General features: G+C 57.2%; 2 protein-coding genes across 2 annotated transcripts; one reads left to right on the top strand and one right to left on the bottom strand.

The window, feature by feature from the left end:
* Positions 1–271: 271 nt before the first annotated feature.
* ITPKA (inositol-trisphosphate 3-kinase A) lies at positions 272–8,801 on the top strand. Its single transcript, XM_065872176.1, has 7 exons — positions 272–765; positions 6,642–6,738; positions 6,821–7,034; positions 7,175–7,379; positions 7,619–7,720; positions 8,019–8,090; positions 8,198–8,801. Exons 1-7 carry the CDS (start codon positions 277–279, stop codon positions 8,399–8,401), a joined length of 1,383 nt encoding a protein of 460 aa, XP_065728248.1. The 5' UTR covers positions 272–276; the 3' UTR covers positions 8,402–8,801.
* Positions 8,802–9,199: 398 nt separating this feature from the next.
* Positions 9,200–17,623, bottom strand: LTK (leukocyte receptor tyrosine kinase). The gene is given in 27 exon segments (XM_065871708.1): positions 9,200–9,344; positions 9,346–9,447; positions 9,449–9,507; positions 9,609–9,628; positions 9,631–9,698; positions 9,774–9,905; positions 10,004–10,105; positions 10,208–10,300; positions 10,439–10,518; positions 10,571–10,706; positions 10,884–10,978; positions 11,115–11,227; positions 11,732–11,902; positions 12,156–12,233; positions 12,675–12,842; positions 13,140–13,220; positions 14,396–14,551; positions 14,628–14,648; positions 14,651–14,813; positions 15,049–15,143; positions 15,291–15,454; positions 16,058–16,121; positions 16,124–16,222; positions 16,320–16,365; positions 16,368–16,465; positions 17,016–17,276; positions 17,620–17,623. Coding segments are annotated over 27 exon segments (2,814 nt in total).
* Positions 17,624–18,896: the final 1,273 nt, after the last annotated feature.

Here is an 18,896-nt window from a genome sequence, read left to right on the forward strand (position 1 = left end):
GGGCCAGGCCCGGGTTTTGTGTGTTTCCAGGAGGTCTGGGCTTCCCGGCCACCCGGAGGAGCAACAGGGAGCCTTCCCTTCTGGGCAGGAACCCAAGGAGGCCCGCGCTTTCTCTGAAAGTGAAAGGAGTGGGCGGGGGGCGCGGCCGAGGCGGGGCCCAGGCGAGCGGCCGCGCAGGCTCCGCCTCGGGGCAGTCTCAAGCCTGGGGCGCCGAGCGGCTCCAGTACCCGCCGCGCCGCGGGCTGGTGGGCTCCCCGGCGGCTCTCTTGCTGGGAAATGACCCTGCCCGGGGGCCCGACGGGCATGGCGCGACCGGGAGGCGCGGGGCCCTGCAGCCCCGGGCTGGAGCGGGCCCCGCGCCGGAGTGTCGGGGAGCTGCGCCTGCTTTTCGAGGCGCGCTGCGCCGCGGTCGCTGCCGCCGCCGCCGCAGGGGAGCCCCGGTACCGCGGGGCCAAGCGGCGGGGGGGACAGATCCCCAACGGGCTTCCGCGGGCTCCCCCTGCCCCGGTGATCCCGCAGCTGACTGTGACGGCCGAGGAGCCGGACGTGACCCCGGCCAGCCCCGGGCCGCCCAAGCCGGAGGGTGGCTGGCTCCCGGCCGTGGGCTCGTCGCACCTGCAGCAGCCGCGCCGCCTCTCCACCTCGTCGCTCTCCTCCACTGGCTCCTCGTCGCTGCCCGAGGACTCGGAGGACGATCTTCTGAGCGACAGCGAGAGCCGGAGCCGCGGCAACGTGCAGCTGGAAACGAGCGAGGACGTGGGTCAGGTACTGGCCGCGGGGGCGGGGCCAGCGCGGGGCGCGGGGGCTGCGTGCGGGGACCTGCGTTGAGCTCTCTGCGGACCGACTCCTGCCCTAAGCTCCCTCCCCGGCGGGTCCGAGTCTCACTCTTTAGGAGGGCATTGGGGCCAAAGGGAGGCGCCGGGCCGACCCCTCACCTTTACAGTGGTCACCCCGGTTCCACAGGCGAGTCGCGGTCCGGGCCCTGGGGCGTCTAAGAGAGTAAGGAGGAGTCTGCGACCCGCCACGGGGAGCGGGGAGGGGGCGGCGGGGGGAGCGTGACTTGCTGGCTGAGAGATGGTTGGAGGGATCGGAGGGCCTTAGCGTTGCCCCACGAACTCTCGGAGAGTGGGGTCAACGAGTCTCCCTCTCTGCCTCCCCCTCTCCCGCGCCGCGGCCCCACCCCCGCCGTTGCCACGGTTTCCCTCTCCTGAGTGGGAGTGGAGCCGCGCTCCAGGCTCTGCTCGCTAGCCGCCGCCGTCTGCTCCCGGCGCCCGCACCAGGCGTGGACGCAGGGAAGGGAGGGGCGCGGGACTGGGAGCTCTGGCAGGGGGCGGAACGCAGCCCTCCTCCGCTTTACTCCTCCTAATTCTGGCCCGGGAGAAGGTAAACTGAGGCGGAAAGGGTGGGACCAGCCTGCTGACCTCCGCCTCTGGTAGCCTGGATGTTCCGGCGCCAGGTTTGACCCTCGGATAACCCAGGCTAGGGTGCGGTGAAGTCATTCCCGGTGCCTGCCCCTCCCGCATGTGCCGCGCCCAGGATAGACGTCTTGTCCCCCTGGTTTTAACCAAGGCCAAATACTTCACATAACTATCCGCGGTCAACGCGAAGGAGTTGCTCTAGATCCACGTTATGCAAGTGTCCCTGTAGTGGAGGGAGAGGCGAAGGGCTCCCCGCAGGCTCTGGTGGCTCGGGGCCTGCCCAGAAGGGCGGTGAGAGCGGCGGACGCGCGCCGGGGTTGCCGGGGCCTGCTGAACCTGGGCTCCCCCCGCGCTCGGATTGGACGAGGCGCGGGAGTCACTGTAATGACTTGCTGTGGCTCCGTGACTCAGTTACCCCGGAGACTTACATTACCCAGAGGGCGGCGTGGTTTGTAAGTGACACAAGAGAAAGAAGGGAAGAGTCTCATAGAGCAGGAACACACTCCGCCACCAGGTGTAGGGTGCGGGGAGTCCCTCTCTCCTCCCCCGGCGTAAGGGTACGCCTGATCCCCGATCATTCTTGGTGCAACCCTGGCGCCTGAAGGGAGGCGGGTGCCGCCCAGTGGTTTCTAAGGCGGTGATGTGGGGCAGTGAGAGGACTCCTCCCTCCCCACCTCCAAAAACCCGGAGCAGTAGCTGTGGGCCCACCGCTCCCCCGCTCAAATCTCTGACAGCTGAGAGGCGGGCGCTGGAGGAAGGGAGCCAGGAGGGAAGCCCCCAGCTTCGCTCTTCCTCCCAAAGGCGGAGTAGGTCCCGCGGCCCAGGACCGTGTACAACGTAGACAGGCCAGCCTGGGTCAAGACTCCGGGGACCAGTCGCAGCTCTGCCTGGGCGTCTTTGGCCGGCCTCTCCCACTCTGGGCCTCGCTGTCACCCGGGGCGGCAGGAGCTGGAGCAGATGGCCGTTGAGAGCCCTTCCAGCTCCGAGGCGGCGAGTCCCAGGCCTTCCCAACCCCCAGCACGCCGGGGCCTCCCCGAAGGCAAACAGCCGAGGCAGCGGCAGATAAGCCGGGGGCTGTTGACAGAGGCCGCCTGCGTCTGCGTGGAGGGCCCGGCTCGGACTTTGCCTCGCGGCCAGGCCGGGAGCGCCACAGTGCGCCCGCCCAGGCTGCCTTTAGGGCTTGCCCAGGTTGGAAGCAGAGCCCATCGGCTGGCTGACCGTGAAGGATGCACCTGGGAGAAGGGTGCTGAGGCAGTGCTCGGCAGCTCCCAGCTCACCAGCCCCTTACAACTCAGGCCTGGGTGGACAACGGGAAGAGAAGGGAGGCTCTGCCCAGCTTGTACATCCTTCACTTCTCTTCCTAGGAGCTACGCACAGTCTTCCCAGAGCCTGGAGCTGGGCTCCCCGCAAGGTAGTTGGGACTGGGCAGCCTGCCTCCCTGCTGGGTCCTTTCCTACGGTAGAGGGAAGAGTCATGGGCAAGGAAAACCATACAGTCCAGGAGAGGAGTTGGGGCCCTATCCCCAAGGGTGGCTGGCATGACTGTATTCTTAGGCCCTGTCTGCCTATTAAAACAATTTGGGGATGTTGCTCTAGCAGAAGAGAGGGTGTTTGACTCTTGTTCATTTGGTTCTCTTCTCTCAGTGCTCCAGGATGGGTAAGGAGACCTGGATTCGATCCTGTCCTGGACCCAGAATTCCCACACTTCACTTCTCACTAATTATAGAGCAGAATTTAGGTTAACAGCCTTCCTTTTTAAAAAGCAGATGCCCCTGGGAGGGTGAAGTCATGGGTCACTTATACCTTAGTGCAAATCATCTTATAAATTTAAACGGATTGTTCTCATCACCACTGCCACCAGGAGTGCTTATTTGATAGAGTATTGGGAACATGGTGAGGGGGTTGGGTGGTAGAGAGCTTTCGCCAGAGTCTGGACAGCTGGAGGTAGGGAGTAGAAGTCAGGAAGGATGGGGATGAATACCAAAGACAAGCAAAGGATCCGTTCTGGCAGAAGATACACTGAATATCTGGTGTGATATGAGAAGGAGGAGAGTCCTCAGGGCTTCCAAATAGAGCTCAGACAAAGGAGGGTCTGAGGCTACTATCCAGCTAAGCCCTGCCCAGAGAGAGATGCTCCCTGTCCAGCTCCATGAGTGAGGAAGTATCGGAGGGTCCTCCTGTGATTTCATCAAAGACTCTTTCACATGGTCAGCTCTCCTGAGCTTTTTGTCCCAAGATGTCTGGGTAGCCTCTTGGCTGTGAGCGGCTTTCCCAGACTTCTGTGGCGGAATAGACTGTGCCAGAGGATGGAGTTTTAGCCCTCTTTTCAGCTAGATTTCACTCTGTAACATAATAAATCTGCTTTCTGATATTCATACAATAAAAGCCTTACCTGCTCAAAAATATATTCCCTGCTGTTGTTCGTGTGCCCAAATCCCCACCCACCCACCAAAGAATGATTCTCCCAGAACCTTTTTGGATACATGCATCTTTATATGCATTATGTTCCCTGGGGGAGGTAGCTCCCTAAGATGGAAGACGACAGAGTTCCATGATACTTGCGTCAACTCCTTCCATGTTTGACCATATGCATTACTGGCAGAAGAACTAAATCCTGTCACTACCAACCAACCTCAAGAGGTGACTGAGAGGGCTGAGATGGCATTATGGGTGTGAAAGCCCTTTGTAACCCACATGGCTGGAACCAACCTTAGTCTTTGATGCTCTTGGCTGATACGATCCTCACAAAACTGTGGTGGGGAGAGTGGAGAGATGACCCCACGTTACCTCAGCTTGGGAGCAAGTCAGTGCTATGTTATCACACATTAATCAAGTGTCAGTAGCCCAGGACTGCAGGTACTAAATCCTCTTCTACCAGGCACAGCTTCCACCTTCCAGCCTCACTCACCGCTCCCACATGATCCCAGAAGAAAGGATGATGCCGTTCTCCCATCTCACCTAACCCAAGGCTGGTTCCTTCTTCTACTAGGGTGGCTGCAGAACTAGATGTACCCTCTGATGAAGTCCATTCTCGTCCCACTGTCCCCCAAATTCTGCCAGTAAGTCCCTAAAGCTGCCCGAAGCCCCACCATTAAACCCATCCCTTTGGATGAAGCAAAAGTGTCCAGCCAACAGAGAGGGGTCCCCAGACAGATCTCAGTGTTTCCTCAGTGATTAAAACATACCACCTTGTGGCTGCAAATTGCTTCATCTTGTACAAAACTCTTTCTCCTGCAGGGTCCCCTTTGACCCCTAAAGGAAGTCTGGGTGGTAGCATGGATTTCGGAACCTGCTGGGGCAATTGAAGCATGAGGAGGGGGTTGAACTGGAGCTTAAGGCAGAGACTGGGGGCTGGGAGCAGGGATGGAGGGGATGTTAACTCTCCGAACTTCGATTGCCTTCTGTAAAATGGCAATAATTACCACCTCATGCACTTGCTGTGCCTGTGCAGCAGCATTACGAATCTCAAACTGAGTGTGGGGGCAGAGGGTATAGGATGGTGCCACTCAATACACACAGCACATACATCTTCCTGGAATTTTATTTGAGGATTCGGAGGTGGGAGAGTTTTATAATAAAACTTGGATTTATCATGCAGCATAATGCAGACCTTGTATGTATTTAAAGAGTGAAAAAGGGAGTTTTGAAAGAGATGTCATGCTTCTAGTGGGCTGCTTCTGGCTACACCCCCAGATCCCCAGGGATTGGACAAGTGATCACACCCTAGTGTGCCATGTAGGGACTTCAGTAGGAAAACAGGAGCAATGCTGTCTGATGGAGATGAGAAGTGCCTGGCATGCAGTAGGCGGTCAGTAAATGGTGGCTCGTGTTATGGCAACAGCTAGGTCCAGAGGAAACAGGCTCACACAGATGAGATTCTCCCTTGGGTTCACTCAGATAGAAAGTGACAGAGCCAGGACTGGAACCAACTCCGGACTCCCCATCCAGTGCTCTGTCGCTAACTTCCATCTCCTCCCCACGGAAAGGGGTTTTATGGGCATCAGCCTCCCCTGCTTAGGCCAGCATGCCAGTTCTCCCTCTCCCTGTTAGAACACCCTCTGGTCAGGGAAGCTGGATTCCTGGGTTCCACGCTTGTGGAGGCACACATGTGTAACTCCTCTAAAAGGCAGGCACCCTGGGAGAAGGCAGCAGACACAATGTTTGCATGAACAAACCTCTGCACTTCAGTGGGTAGACACAGGACTGATGAGTTTGGGGTGGGAAGAGGAAAGGTCCAGAGTATGAGATACTCTCAGGACTGGCTGAAGGCTAGACACAATGGTCAAGAGGCAAAAGGTACACCAAAATCTACATATCCCTCCCAATTTCATCTAAGATGACAGACCCTCAGCTCTGTATCCCATTTTCAAAGCCCAGGTTTCTGGGTCCAGATCAGGACTAAGGGTGCCCTGGGCCTTGTCAACTGGCTAGGAGTGAGACGGCATCCAGGGATAGCAAGAGGGCCTTGGGGAGCCCCAAGCCACTCTTTCTCCAGGCCCTACCAGGCTGGCCTCCCTGCCCTGGGCCTATGTAATGGTTTGTTTCCATGTTTGTCTTTCTTCTTAAATGAGAGGAACCAATGGTCCCAAGTAAATGAAACAATAATCCAGATTTGTCCAGCTACTGCTTCATGCCAAGGAATGGGGTGGGGGTGGGGGCATCTGTCACACTCAAGCCTCATTTACTACTCACAACAACCCAGCGAGAGTGGTTATTTCCCTATTTTACAGATGAAGAAACTGAGCTCAGGGGCTTCTCAGGCCGCAGAATATCCGGAGGCATTGGTAGAAATGCAAATTTTTGGTCCCACCCCAGACTGCTCAGAATTTCCCTGTGGTGGACCTGAAAATCTGCATTTTTTTAAACAAGAGTGACCATCATGTGATTCTCATGCTCACAAAAGTCCTAAAACCTTGACAGAGCAGTTTAGTAACCTGTCCACATGCAGCTTTGGAGCAGCAGAACTGGGGTGCAAACGTGAGCTTTCTGACACTGAGCCCAGGGCTCTTTTCAGCACACTGAAGAGCTGGATGTCTGTCAACTGCATGTGCTTGTCTCAGGGTCCGCCACACAGGCTCACAGTAAACTTGCCCTGAGCGAATGAATGATTGACTCATCAGGCCCTAGCTGCTTATTGTAAGGTTGGGCTGGGCGAGACCGTGTTCCAGAGGAAGGAGGGCTTATGCAGACGCTAACTTACAGACCGGGACCGTGTCGCTTTCAGAAAAGCCACTGGCAGAAGATCCGGACCATGGTGAATCTGCCCGTCATGAGCCCTTTCAAGAAGCGCTACTCCTGGGTGCAGCTGGCAGGGCACACGGGTGAGCACGGAGCAGGCACGGGGGAGGTGGGTGGAGGCGGGGAGGAAGGGACTAGGCAGCACTAACTAGCGCCTGCCCGCAGGGAGTTTCAAGGCGGGCAGCAGCGGGATGATTCTGAAGCGTAGCTCAGAGCCCGAGCGCTACTGCCTGGCACGGCTCATGGCGGACGCGCTGCGCGGCTGCGTGCCCGCCTTCCACGGTGTGGTGGAGCGCGACGGCGAGAGCTACCTGCAGTTGCAGGACCTGCTCGACGGCTTCGATGGGCCCTGCGTACTTGACTGCAAGATGGGCGTCAGGTACGCGGGCCCTACCGGGCAGGTGGGAACCTGTAAAAGGCCCGGGGCGGGAACGAGCGCTCTACGCGTGCCCAAGGCCGTGCTTTACAGGGTCCGGGTGTGCGCCTGCTCAAGCCCCGCCGCTGTCTGCGCCTCCGTAGGACTTACCTGGAAGAGGAGCTGACCAAAGCCCGCGAGCGGCCCAAGCTGCGGAAGGACATGTACAAGAAGATGCTGGCCATAGACCCTGCGGCACCCACCGAGGAGGAGCACGCGCAGCGCGCGGTCACTAAGCCGCGCTACATGCAGTGGCGAGAAGGCATCAGCTCCAGTACCACGCTCGGCTTCCGCATCGAGGGCATTAAGGTGAGCCAGGCCCGCTTCGCCTTGCACCTCCCGGGCCCTTCCCCCGCCGCAGCCCCACTGTGCGGTGTCTGTCCTCCATGTTGACCTCCCACCCTGACAGTCCCCGGAAGAGGCAAGCCTCTGGCGGCCGTCTCGCTGTCCCTGGCATTCAACGTCCGAGGAGGTACCGCTGCTCTGGCCTGATCCTCTCCCCTCGGGCGGGCACGGGGCCCCTGACAATTTCTGCCCACCTCCTACAGAAAGCCGACGGCTCCTGCAGCACAGACTTCAAGACCACGCGAAGCCGGGAGCAGGTGATTCGCGTCTTCGAGGAGTTTGTGCAAGGGGATGCCGAAGTGCTGGTGAGCGCGGGATCCCAGAACCCTGAGGTGCTGGGGAGCCTGATACCTAGGGGTGTCCCCAGGTCAGGTCAATTTATGTAGCACCCTACCCTATGTGACCCCCATCATAGCATTTATCGCATTGTGTTGTAATTGCTTTACATTCCTTCCCTTCTGGGCTGCGCGCCACGTGGGGGCCTGTGCCTTCCTCACCACGGTATTTGCCAAGCCAAACATGCATCATGGCGCTCCTCATATTCGCAGAGGTTCAGCTGGTATTCAGTTAATTTGTTCTCCTCTCCTACTCTACCCTCTCCAGAGGAGGTATCTGAACCGCCTGCAGCAGATCCGGGACACACTGGAGGTCTCTGAGTTCTTTAGGAAGCACGAGGTAAGAGGGGTAGGCTCAGGTACCGGGTCTGTCTGCGGTCTGTGAGGGAATAGGGTGGAGGGCTTCTCCGGATTAGAGCCGTAGCCTGACGGTGTGGGACTCGGCAGGTGATCGGCAGCTCGCTCCTCTTCGTGCATGATCACTGCCACCGCGCTGGCGTATGGCTCATCGACTTCGGCAAGACCACGCCCCTCCCCGACGGCCAGACCCTGGACCACCGACGGCCCTGGGAGGAGGGCAACCGAGAGGACGGCTACTTGCTGGGGCTGGACAATCTCATTGGCATCCTGGCCAGCCTAGCTGAGAGATGAGGCTGGGCCCCTGTCCCCACGGACCGGAGGGTCTGACAGAAGGACATGCGCCTGCATCCCCGCCATGCATGCAGGCGAGAGACTGAAACCCCGCGGTGCGGGGCGGTTCATACGGTCCTATAGGGCCAGGTGCCGACCACTACAGGACACACTGCACGCGCAGGGCCTGGCCCCCATAAAAGCCCCAGTGTTCCCAGAGCTGATGACACTAATTTACCGGGCAAGGGAGGAGTAGAAGTGGGATGAGTGGCTTCTTCTTCAGCCCAGCTCTTCTGAGGGGGCCCCATACCTCTCCAGAGAAGCCAGATAATGAACTTTATTTCACAGGTACTAGATCTATTGGTCTGGCCTCCCACACTACAATGGACTCCCCTTCCCAATAAAACTCAAAGACACCAGCTTTGACTCAGGCCTCATCCCCTCCCTCCTCTGGTCCCTTCTTTCTCAGTTCCCTGGCATCCCTCACATCCACTCAGATCACTGGAGGATATGAGAAGAGCTCTTTTTTAGAGGTATCTGTAGTGTTGGGGGCTGCCCAGATGGAGGACGCTAGTGGGGTAAAGGCAATCTAGAGAAGACTTCCTGCAGGAGGCAATTTCAATTCCCCACCTACACCTGGGAGTTGGGGGAGTATCCCTGGTCCCAAATATCAAAGGCTGGGAGTGGCCAGACTCTTGCCCAGGAGGCCTGAGACTGGTTTCCAGGATGGAGGGTCCATGGTGCCAGGCCAGCAGATATACAGGCCCAGACATACAGCACAGACTGTGGGAGACAGAGGCTACTTGGAACATAAGCCACCTAGAAGCCTGGGGAGGAGTACAGGGAGGAACTGCTACCCTCAGTGCCAGAGTCCTCACCCTCAGGGCCCTTTGGGACCCAGGAACCATAGGTGGGATTCCAAAGGTTCTGAGGTTGGAGACCCCTGGATTTGGAGGGCTTGAGGCCAGGGACCAAGGAGGTTCACTCCCCAGCTCTTCAATCTCCCCAAACTTGGTTCTTGGGTCTGTGGGCATCTTAGTTCCCCCAAAGATAGGCTCCCCAGCCCCTTCCTCCTCCAGGATGGGTCCCAGTTCCACTGGAAGGGGTGAATTCAGCACATCAGGGTTCTGTAATGGGAGGGTAGGGGAGCAGGGGGCCACAGTGTTGTTTTATGGCTTCCCTCCTGACCCCCAAGTCCAGGGTGGTCGGGACAGGTCAGGGGGCACACCTGAGTGCGGTACTGAAGACCTCCAAGATGCTGGCAAAACTAGGGTGAAGTTCAAGCTCATGCTGCCAGCACTGGGTCATGAAATGGTACCTGGGGAGAGGCAGGAGTTCATGCCAACCCATGGCTGTAAAAGACCTCCCTCCTGAGCCAACACTCCATACTCACACAGGCCTTGGAGAGCCCCTGAGAGGGTCCATCGATCCCCCTCAGATGACAAAGCCCAGCGCCTCCTGATCGGTGTGCCAAGAGTAGGGCACGTAGTCCAGTGAGATCTCCCAGAGCAGCACTCCAAAAGACCTGCATCACAAGTGGGAGGAACTAAGTGAGGCCCAGCAGGCACAGCTTCCCTTTCCCTCACCAGAGGTGGCCCAAGGCAGGGGAGGGCGTGTTATCACCAGGAGTCTGTCTTGGGTGTGAAGATGCCCTCCAGGAAGGCCTCCGAGGGCATCTACTTGACAGGCAGCAGAGCCTGGCTCCCCTTGCATTAATAACTGGCCCTACATGAGGGAGGAGAGGAGTGATGAATTGTTTAAATGGCCCAAAGGTGCTGGTAAACTCCCTTGGAGCGTCAGCCTTCTCCACATCCCCAGGTCCTACACCTGTAGATAGTGCTTGCCATCCCGAAGTCCCCAGTCTTGGCCATTTGGCTGGGTCTGGTGGAGCTCGGCAGGCAGTTCCTGGCAGCAGTGTCCCTGCAGAGTCAGGTAAAAAATTCACTGCCAGAACTGAGAAACTCCAGCCTTGATCTTTTCTTTAAAAGTTATGTGGAAGGGCTATTCCTTGGGGAAGGAGTTGGGCTCGGGGTCCCCAGAACCAGGATCACTTCCAACCTGTGGATGAAGTGGCAACCCTGGGCTATGTCCCAAGCCAGCTGGAGAAGGTCTTGCATGGCTAAAGGTGATGGCTGGCCCTGGGTCAGGCAGAAGGCGCATCAGACCATGCAGGTTTGGGGACACATGAACAGGGTCTTCAGAGGGGCCTGGCAGGCTGGGAGAAGGGTCTCATCAGCCGTGGCCACCTATGTCCCCTCCAGACATCAACTCCAGCAGAAATGGGCCAGGGGCAGCCTGGATGCTGAGCCCCACGCAGCGCAGTGTCCTGATGGCTGACCTTGTTGAGCCAGTGGTGCACATATCCCATCACCAGCAGGGAGAGAAACCATGCTCTAGGCTCCACAGACTGGAGTGAACCTCTGTGTCTCTAGAATTGCTACCTCTCAGCCCCAGGGTGAAGACAGGCTATTTGTGCAGGCAGTTCTTGGTGCCTTCCTCCCACCTTCCACGCCTGCCCCTGGCCCCAGGTGTGCCTGATGATAGTGTCTCCATGAGGAAATCCAGCTGGTCCTGTTGAGAGCAGAGTTCTGGCAGAGTCTCGGGAGGAAGAGGGCAGAGCTCCTGAGCGCCCTGGACACTTCAGGAAGGCAGGTTGACCCTAGCTCCAGCCACTGTTCTTTCCTCCCTGGACTCTTCTTTCCTACTGTCAGCTGGAAGCCCCACCCCCTCTCACCTTGATAGTCACCTGCAGGGGGCTGGGGTCCCCAGGAAGGCCAATCACCAGTCCCGCATAGACCTCTCCAAAGGCACCACGGCCCAGGGCTCTGCAGGAAGACAGGTTGGAAGTGAGTGGGTGACTGGGTTTGGGGAGGGTCCCCCTTGTCCCCCTGATTGCCCTCCATATGCCCAGCTGTCCCTCTCTGAGGGTCTGAGCTCTCCGCATCACGGCATGTCCCCAAGTACAAACTATGCAAGGGTGACGGTGACTAGGCCAGAGCCAGGGCAGAAGAGGGGGCAGGTGTGGGGTAAGGGGGTGGGGTGGGAGTCTGTGCTAAGTCTTCCCTTAGGTCCTTGCAGACATCCTGGGGCGGAGGCAACCCCTGCTCCAAAGGAATCATATCCTAAGGTCCCTACCATCCCAGAACTGGGGATGACAGCTGACTTTGGACAGGTTACTTTCCCTTTAGGAGCTTCTCTGACCTTCATCTTCTCTACACAAGGGGTTTAGACGAGACGTTCTCTGGGATCCATAATTTACCACAACAGGGAGCAGGATGGAGGGTGGGGATTCAGAGTGCACAGGTTCTCAGAAGGAGGGGGAGGACACAGCTGAGCAGAGTGATATTTACTGGGAAACCTCCGTAAGCCCTGGGGGCAGAGGTCAGGACTGGGCTGGGCCAAGCCCCACCTGGAAGTAGTAGGGGTTGGGGGTTGTCCTGATGGTGGAGGTGAGCTTGCTCAGCTGGAGCTCAGGGCCTGGCAGCCTCATCCACCACAGGCCCTGCCACTTCTTATGGTTCACTGAGGGTGGGAGGAAAAACGGCACACTCTCTACCTGGCCATCAGGCCCGCCCTGACTTGCCCCCTTCCCAGGATACCTCTCCAGATGCCCATTAAGATAAATGTTGTCCTTCTATTCTTAGAACCCCAGAGGAGTCCACCACAGCTCTGCTGCGTGTAGAGGTCTTGAAATCAGCCATGTCTGCCCCTGGGACCCCACAGAAGCCTATCAGTTCAGTGGAGAAATCAGCCATGCTTGCTGGATGCTCCATACCCAGAATCTGGACCCCACACACCATAGGGAGTCTCAGTGTCAAGATCAACATCACAGCCACCATCAGAATCAAAGGGTCTCAGAGGTGGGCAGGTCTAGAGAGAAAGACACATCTCCAGTGGGAAACGCCTCTCTGTCCCTCTACCCCAAGTTTTACCCGTGCCTCAAGACTCAGCTCAATTGTTAACTTTTCCATGATGCTTTCCCCACTTATCCTAAATGAATGCAGCCTCTCCCTCCTGAGAACCCCTAAAATACTTTACACCTCCCATGCCAATTGTCACTATGATATATATCTAGATATAAATGTAGATGTATATCTAGAGATAGTGATAGATATCTCCCTTCACACACTAGACCATTAGACGATGTGCTCCTTGAAGGCAGAGATGCACCTCCAATCCCCTGCGCAACACCCAACATGGTGCCTGGCACACAGCAGGCATCCTTCCCGTGCCCTACTACTCCCCCCAGCCCATGGTCCCAGGAGTCCAGACCTCGGACACAGACAGGACATACCCATGCAGGTGATGTAATCTGCAGCCAGCTCCATGCCCTCTGGGCACATGCATCTGGCCAACTGGAGCTCTGCCTGCCATTGGCAGATTTTCAAAAGGCAATGACCGCGATTGAGGTATAATCGAATCTCCACCTCTCCATGGCTCTCCATGACTATGAGTAAAAGAACTCATATTGCGGGGTGAGCATGGGGGGCATACCTACTTTTTCCAGCCTCATGGTTAATTTTAGCCCTGGACTTTGGAACAAGGAGCAGTGCCAGGCATCTAGGGTGGGTGGGAGATCTTGGGGGACTTCTGTCAAGCCCGTATGCTTCCTCTTCTGGGATCCTTGAGTTTGCAGGTAGTTGAAGAGAATTCATAGCAAGAGATATTTGACAAGCAGATCAGAATGCCCCATACTGGCATTACAACTGACAGCCCAGTTCCCAAGTATTCCTGTGCTGTGCAAGAACAGGTAGTTCACAGTGCTCTCTATTGGGGTGTATGAAGGATACCCCATCTTCCCCATCAGCCCAGAGGATGTCAGCCTCTGAGGCATCGCCCCCTGGAAATTGAAAGAGAGGTTTTGGCTACAAAGTGGGGGATTAAGGGGCACACAGCTGCCTCACAGCTGGGAAGCTGGCTTATGAACAGTGGGGAAGCTGGGGTCTCCCGGTGGGAACCCCAGTGTGGCCTTCTCTACACTCACGTTACAGTACAGGTGCTGCCAGCTTGCATGTGGGAGCTGAGGGGCCAGAGGAGTGGGAAAGGAGTAGTCAGCTGGAATCTGAAGGCCGGGTTCACGTCGGCTGGGATGGCTCCTTGTCTGTCTGAACCTCTCTAATCTCATGTCCTCACCTATCAAATGGAAGAGGCCCAACCCACATATTCCACTTCTGTGATAATGGAGATGATGCGTATGAAGTACTTATGAACAGTACAGCCCAGACAGACACAAAGGCTCTGTTTCTTTATAGCAGTGGTTTCCAAACTCTGGAGTGTATTAGAATCACCTAGAGGGGCTTCCCTGGTGGCGCAGTGGTTGAGAGTCCGCCTGCTGATGCAGGGGACACGGGTTCGTGCCCCGGTCCGGGAAGATCCCACATGCCGTGGAGTAGCTGGGCCCGTGAGCCATGGCCACTGAGCCTGCATGTCCGGAGCGTGTGCTCCACAACGGGAGAGGCCACAACAGTGAGAGGCCCGCGTACCGCAAAAAAAAAAAAAGAAAGAAAGAAAGGAAAAAAAAAAAGATTAGAATCACCTAGAGGACTGAATAAAACACAGGTAGTGGGACCCTCCCCTAAAGTCTCTGATTCAGTAGGTTGAAGTGGGCTGAGAATTTGCATTTCTAACAACTTCTTAGGTGGTGCTGATGCTACTGGCTCAGGGACCACACTTTGAGAACTGCTGACTTAAACTATCCCTGCCTTTCTGCCTCCCTGCTCAGCCTGCTAACTCAGCCAGCTGTAAGTTCCTGGAACTGCTGCAGATCGAGGATGGGACTTGTGATGACAAAGGTCCTGGATGTAAAAGAAAATCGAGGGAGTCCTACCTGCACGTGTAACTTGCAACTTATCTGACCTCCTTTTCTAACAGCTGTTACTCTACCTACTCTGACCTGGAGCTAGCTCAACACCTTTCCTAACTCAACGATCTCCAGAGGGACTAGGTCTGTTCTAAGGCTCTAACCTCACTTCACCCTCGGGGCTGCCCAGGTGCCCTCCCCAAAAGTTCACTTACCCGGGTGGCCGCCGCCGTCTCCAGTGAAGCCGCCGGCTGAGGCCCAGCCAAGCGTAGCCCAGGCCTCCCTGCAGCCCTGGCCACCCTCCGCTCCCTTCCGCGGTGAGCGGCCGGCCGGCGGAGAGGGGACCCGCGACGTCCAGCCGTCTCCTCCACCTGCAGAGAGACCGCGGGATGGCCGGCCGCGGGGAGGGGAGCACGGCCTCCTCCCCGCCGCAGCCCGCGCCCTCACCCGCAGCCCCGCCTCTCCCGCGCTTCCCGGCGCCGCCGAGCGGTTCTGCAGTTTTTCGGGGGTGGCCTGAGTCCGGCCTCGGTCCTCCCGCCTCAGGTACGCCCGACCGCCTCCTCCGGCCGCCACCAGCAGCGGCTCCAGCTCGCGTGCGCGCAGATACGCGGCAGCGGCGTTCAGGGGCGCGCCCTCTAGCAGTCGAGCGACGACCCGGGCGCTGGGTGAGGGCCCCACCCCGGGGACTGGAGTAAACGAAGGGGCTCCCAGCCAGGCCCAAGGCTCTGGGGACGCCAAGGAGCTCGTGTGCGTGCGCGCCCGCGGGAAGGTTTGCGACCTCAACGCTAAGCGCTGCAGGCGGGAGCAGCCCGCGCCGAGGCAAGCAAGTACCCGAAAGACGGCGGTTGCAACCCCCATCCGCTCCGACTCCTGCCCAGCTCCGCGACCCCGGAACCCCTCCGATCCCCTCCGTCGCCGCGTGCTCCTCAGCGGCCGGAGACTCTCCGAGGCAGAACGAGCTGGCTCTCCTGGCTCTCCGGCGGGCGTCCGGGACCGGAATCAGCGGGGGTCCGGGACCCTCCGCTCTCAGTGCTGAGGTCTTAACCCCAGGAGCGCCCTCTCCTTCCACCCAGTCCTCGCCCTGGGGCGCTTGAGCCGTCCCCCTCTCACTGGCTCCACTTACTCTCGGACAGGCGTCCTCTTCCTGCTGCCCTACGAGGATGTAAGGCAGCTCCCCGCGACCAAGGGGGAAAACGGCGGAGAGGAAGACTCCATGCGCCAGTGACAGGTGGTTCTTGGCACCTTTGCCGCCCGCGGCTCCATAGGCTGAGATCCTGCGGAAAGCAGGCGCTGAGTCCCCGGCCCTTGACCCTCGGCCTTCGGGCCGCCCGCCTAGGGCAGAGATTGCTGACAGAGGCAGCTTCAGAAGTTCTTATCTGAAGGACTTGGAGGACGTAGTCGATTTTGAAGGAATGGGGAGACTTAGGTATGCACACCATAAAATTAGATGTTACTTTTTTTTTTTTTTTGCCGCTTCGCGCGGCTTGCGGGATCTTAGTTCCTCGACCTGGGATTGAACCCGGGCCCCCAGCAATGGAAGCACAGAGTCCTAACCACTGGACCGGCAGGAAATTCCCTAGATTTTACACTTATTTCGCGAGGCTTAATGGAGACGGAGGGAAGCTCAAGCCACCCTTGGTGGCTGGTTAGGGACACTCCACTTGGCAGAAACAGGCTCCTGGGTACGGCTAATTTGGTGGCGACTATTGCCACCTTTACCAGGGTTCCGCTGGAAGAAGGGATAAAGCCGCCCTGGCCGCTTGTCACTGCGGAATACTCCAAGACACAATGTGGTGCGTACGTAGCCTTGGTTCCCCTGACCACAGAACCTCAGATTCGCAGGTCACCAACCTCGTCTATTCCTGCTCCGCACTTACAGAGGCTGGCCGGTGCCCGGTGCCCACCACAATTGCACGCCTTTCAGAGGCTCAGCGGCCCCACTGTCACCACCACACTGCTGCCGGTGTAGTCCCGGCCACACTGTGTGGGCCCGCGTCAGCTGTTGGCCCTGCTGGTGGAGAACAGCCAACGCCCCTCTGGGCCTGGGAGCAGGGAGGGAGGAAAGGGTCAAGAGCACCTGCCCCAGCCTGAGGGTCTGCCGTGGTGAGTGGAGAAGGGAGGAAGGAGCTAGGAGCTCACCTGGGGGAATTAGGGGAGAGGCTGGCTCAAAGCAGCTAGGCGGTGTGTGGTGATGTCCAGGTCCCAGGGGCTTGGAACCGGCAGGGGCAAGGGTGAGGAGGGGGGAAAAGGGGTCTGGGATCCCAAGCTGGAGCAGAGAATGGCACCTGAAAGGTGACAGGGCAACAGCAGGGTTGGGAGAGGGCACAGAGGTTAACGGGATGGGAGATGAAGAGAAGGCTGCCCTAGCCTCTCACAGCCACACCCCTACCCCCACCCAGTCACGGCACACCAGCACCTGGAAGCCGCCGAAGGCAGGGCTGGGGGAGGGGGGTGGAAAGGGTCGTGGTGCCTGCTTTTGTCTCTGCAAGTTTTTCCCCTGGAGAGCCCTTCCCAGTGGATGCCTAGAGCACCAAGCTGAACTCGGTCCTTCAGGTCCCCCGTCTTTTCTCGACTTACCTTGGTGGTTCTGCCCCCAGGCGGTGCTGAGGCTCTAGGGCCTGTCCCTCCTTCCCCAGCCGATACCTGGATCCTCAGATTCAGGCACCCCTGCAATTCTCTGCCTGCACTCCCCACACACTGACCCAGGAGCTTTGGCTGCAAGAGTTCGAGGCCTCTGCAGGAGCCACTTGGGACCCCTTCTGTCTCGACTGTGGTCCCCAAGCCTAGGAAGCTGCCTCTAACACGATGGTTCCCTGACTGCCAAAAGGCACTTACCCACAGCTCTGAGCCACAGCAGCAGCCGGCTGAGCGGACTGGCCCACTGCAGCCAGACCTGGAGAGTCAGACCTTGCGACTTCAGCCCAGACAGCCGCTTATAGGAGTGTCCAGTCGCGCACTGGAGACCGCTGGGTCCTAAAGCCGGCCTGGCCACTCCCACCTCAGACCCCAGGATGCGAAGGATCTCAGGGTTCACCTCGTACAATTCCGTTGCCTGCGTCAACTCTGCGCACAACTTCTTACTGTGATTTTGGTGATCTGATGTTAGAGGACCAGAGTGCTAGTATTAGCATCCCTAGTCAATTGGTTTTGGTGAAGAAATCACAACAGCTCTGAGACAGTTTCTCTACCACCTGCAAAACCATAGGAAGGGAAGTTTCTCTGTAAACCACAAAGCACCCGACAACTGAGGGGGCCACACAGCCGTCAGGTGGTTTTGTGTCTTCCTCATTCTTTTGCTCAAAATACCAATTTTAGTGGCTGAGGCCTGCTTAATATAAAACACTGAAAAAAAGAAGTTATAGTAGTTAGCTACTTGGTAAAGTCTCTGAGTGTAGAGTGCCAGGTGTAGACACAACAGTGATTTTTTTAAGTTTGGTACCCATGCCTTATTTAACTCTCACTATGAGGTCACAGAATTTACTTTGCAAGGTCCCTGTAAATCAATAGTTCCCCAAGTGCGGTTGGTTCTGGACAGCAGCAGTACCTGGGGACTTGTTAAATGCAAATTCTTGGGTTTCACCCTAGACCTACTGAATCAGAAACACTGGTGGTAGGGCCCGGTGATCTGTTTTAATTCACTGTCCAGGGGATTTTTTTTCACGTAAGTTTGAGAGCTATTGCTGTTTTGCAGATACCGGAGTTGCTGAGTGAAGCGTATCGTATGATTCTGTGTTCGGCAGCTCCGTTTATGGCGGGTGGTTTCTCTACCTACTGACAGCACACTGCACTCACCCTGACCTATAAACACAATGATGGCAAGTAATTCCTCACAGCAAATGACACTGTAAGAAAGCTTGGTGTTGGAATTCAGGCAAAAGAACCTAGAAACTACCACAAGAAAGAAAGAAACCAATGAATCAAGAGTTTACGCTTTGATCCACTCCTCCCCAGCCTTTGCCTATCACCAATAAAGTCCACAGTGGAAGAGGTGTTGTAGAACAGCACTATAGACAATGTTTTCACTCCACCTCCCCTCCCAGCCCCTGCCACAGTCCCACCATCAAATTCATACATTGAAATGGAATCCCCAAATTGAGGGTATTTGGAGGTGGGGCCTTTGGGAAGTAAGTCATGACGGTTCCACCTTCATGGGTGAAATGGGATTAGTGCCCATATAAAAAGAGGCCCCAGAGAACTCCCTTGCCTCTTCTGCCATGGGAGAGCTGCCTATGAACCAGGAAGCAGGCCTTCACCAGATACCAAATCTGCCAGCACCTTGATCTTGGACTTCCCAGTCTCTAGAACTGTGAGAAATAAGTGTGTGTTGTTCAAAAGCCACCCAGCCTGTGGTATTCTGTGATAGCAGCCCAAACAGATTTAAGATAGACAGCTACTGCACCAGTCTGATTTCTGGCTTCTCCTTGTCTCATGATCGCAGTTGATGGAAATAGGGGACCATAAGGAGACAAGATGCTAACCTCATTTAGCACACCTACACTCCAAGTGGACTGATGAGAGTCCTTCTAGAAGTGCCCCCCATTCCCAAGAGCACCGCCCTGGCCTGGCTTCACTCCAGAACTGGGACCCACATTTTTGTTGTCCCAGATGTTGACTCAGTTTTCACCTCCCATTCATGATTCCTCCCCCATGTCTCTCACAGTGGCCCTGATTCCCCCAGAGATAACCCATTCCTCAATACCAATCCTGAACTAGTAC

This window comes from Phocoena phocoena, chromosome 2, assembly GCF_963924675.1.
Source record: "Phocoena phocoena chromosome 2, mPhoPho1.1, whole genome shotgun sequence".
In the NCBI taxonomy this organism is placed as follows: Eukaryota; Metazoa; Chordata; class Mammalia; order Artiodactyla; family Phocoenidae; genus Phocoena; species Phocoena phocoena.

Excerpts from the sequence above, each read along its gene's own strand:
- ITPKA (XM_065872176.1), top strand. The coding sequence starts at position 277 with ATGACCCTGCCCGGGGGCCCGACGGGCATGGCGCGACCGGGAGGCGCG. Across the intron at positions 6,739-6,820 it reads GCAGCTGGCAGGGCACACGG|GGAGTTTCAAGGCGGGCAGC; the intron begins GTGAGCACGGAG and ends GCCTGCCCGCAG. Across the intron at positions 7,035-7,174 it reads GACTGCAAGATGGGCGTCAG|GACTTACCTGGAAGAGGAGC; the intron begins GTACGCGGGCCC and ends GCGCCTCCGTAG.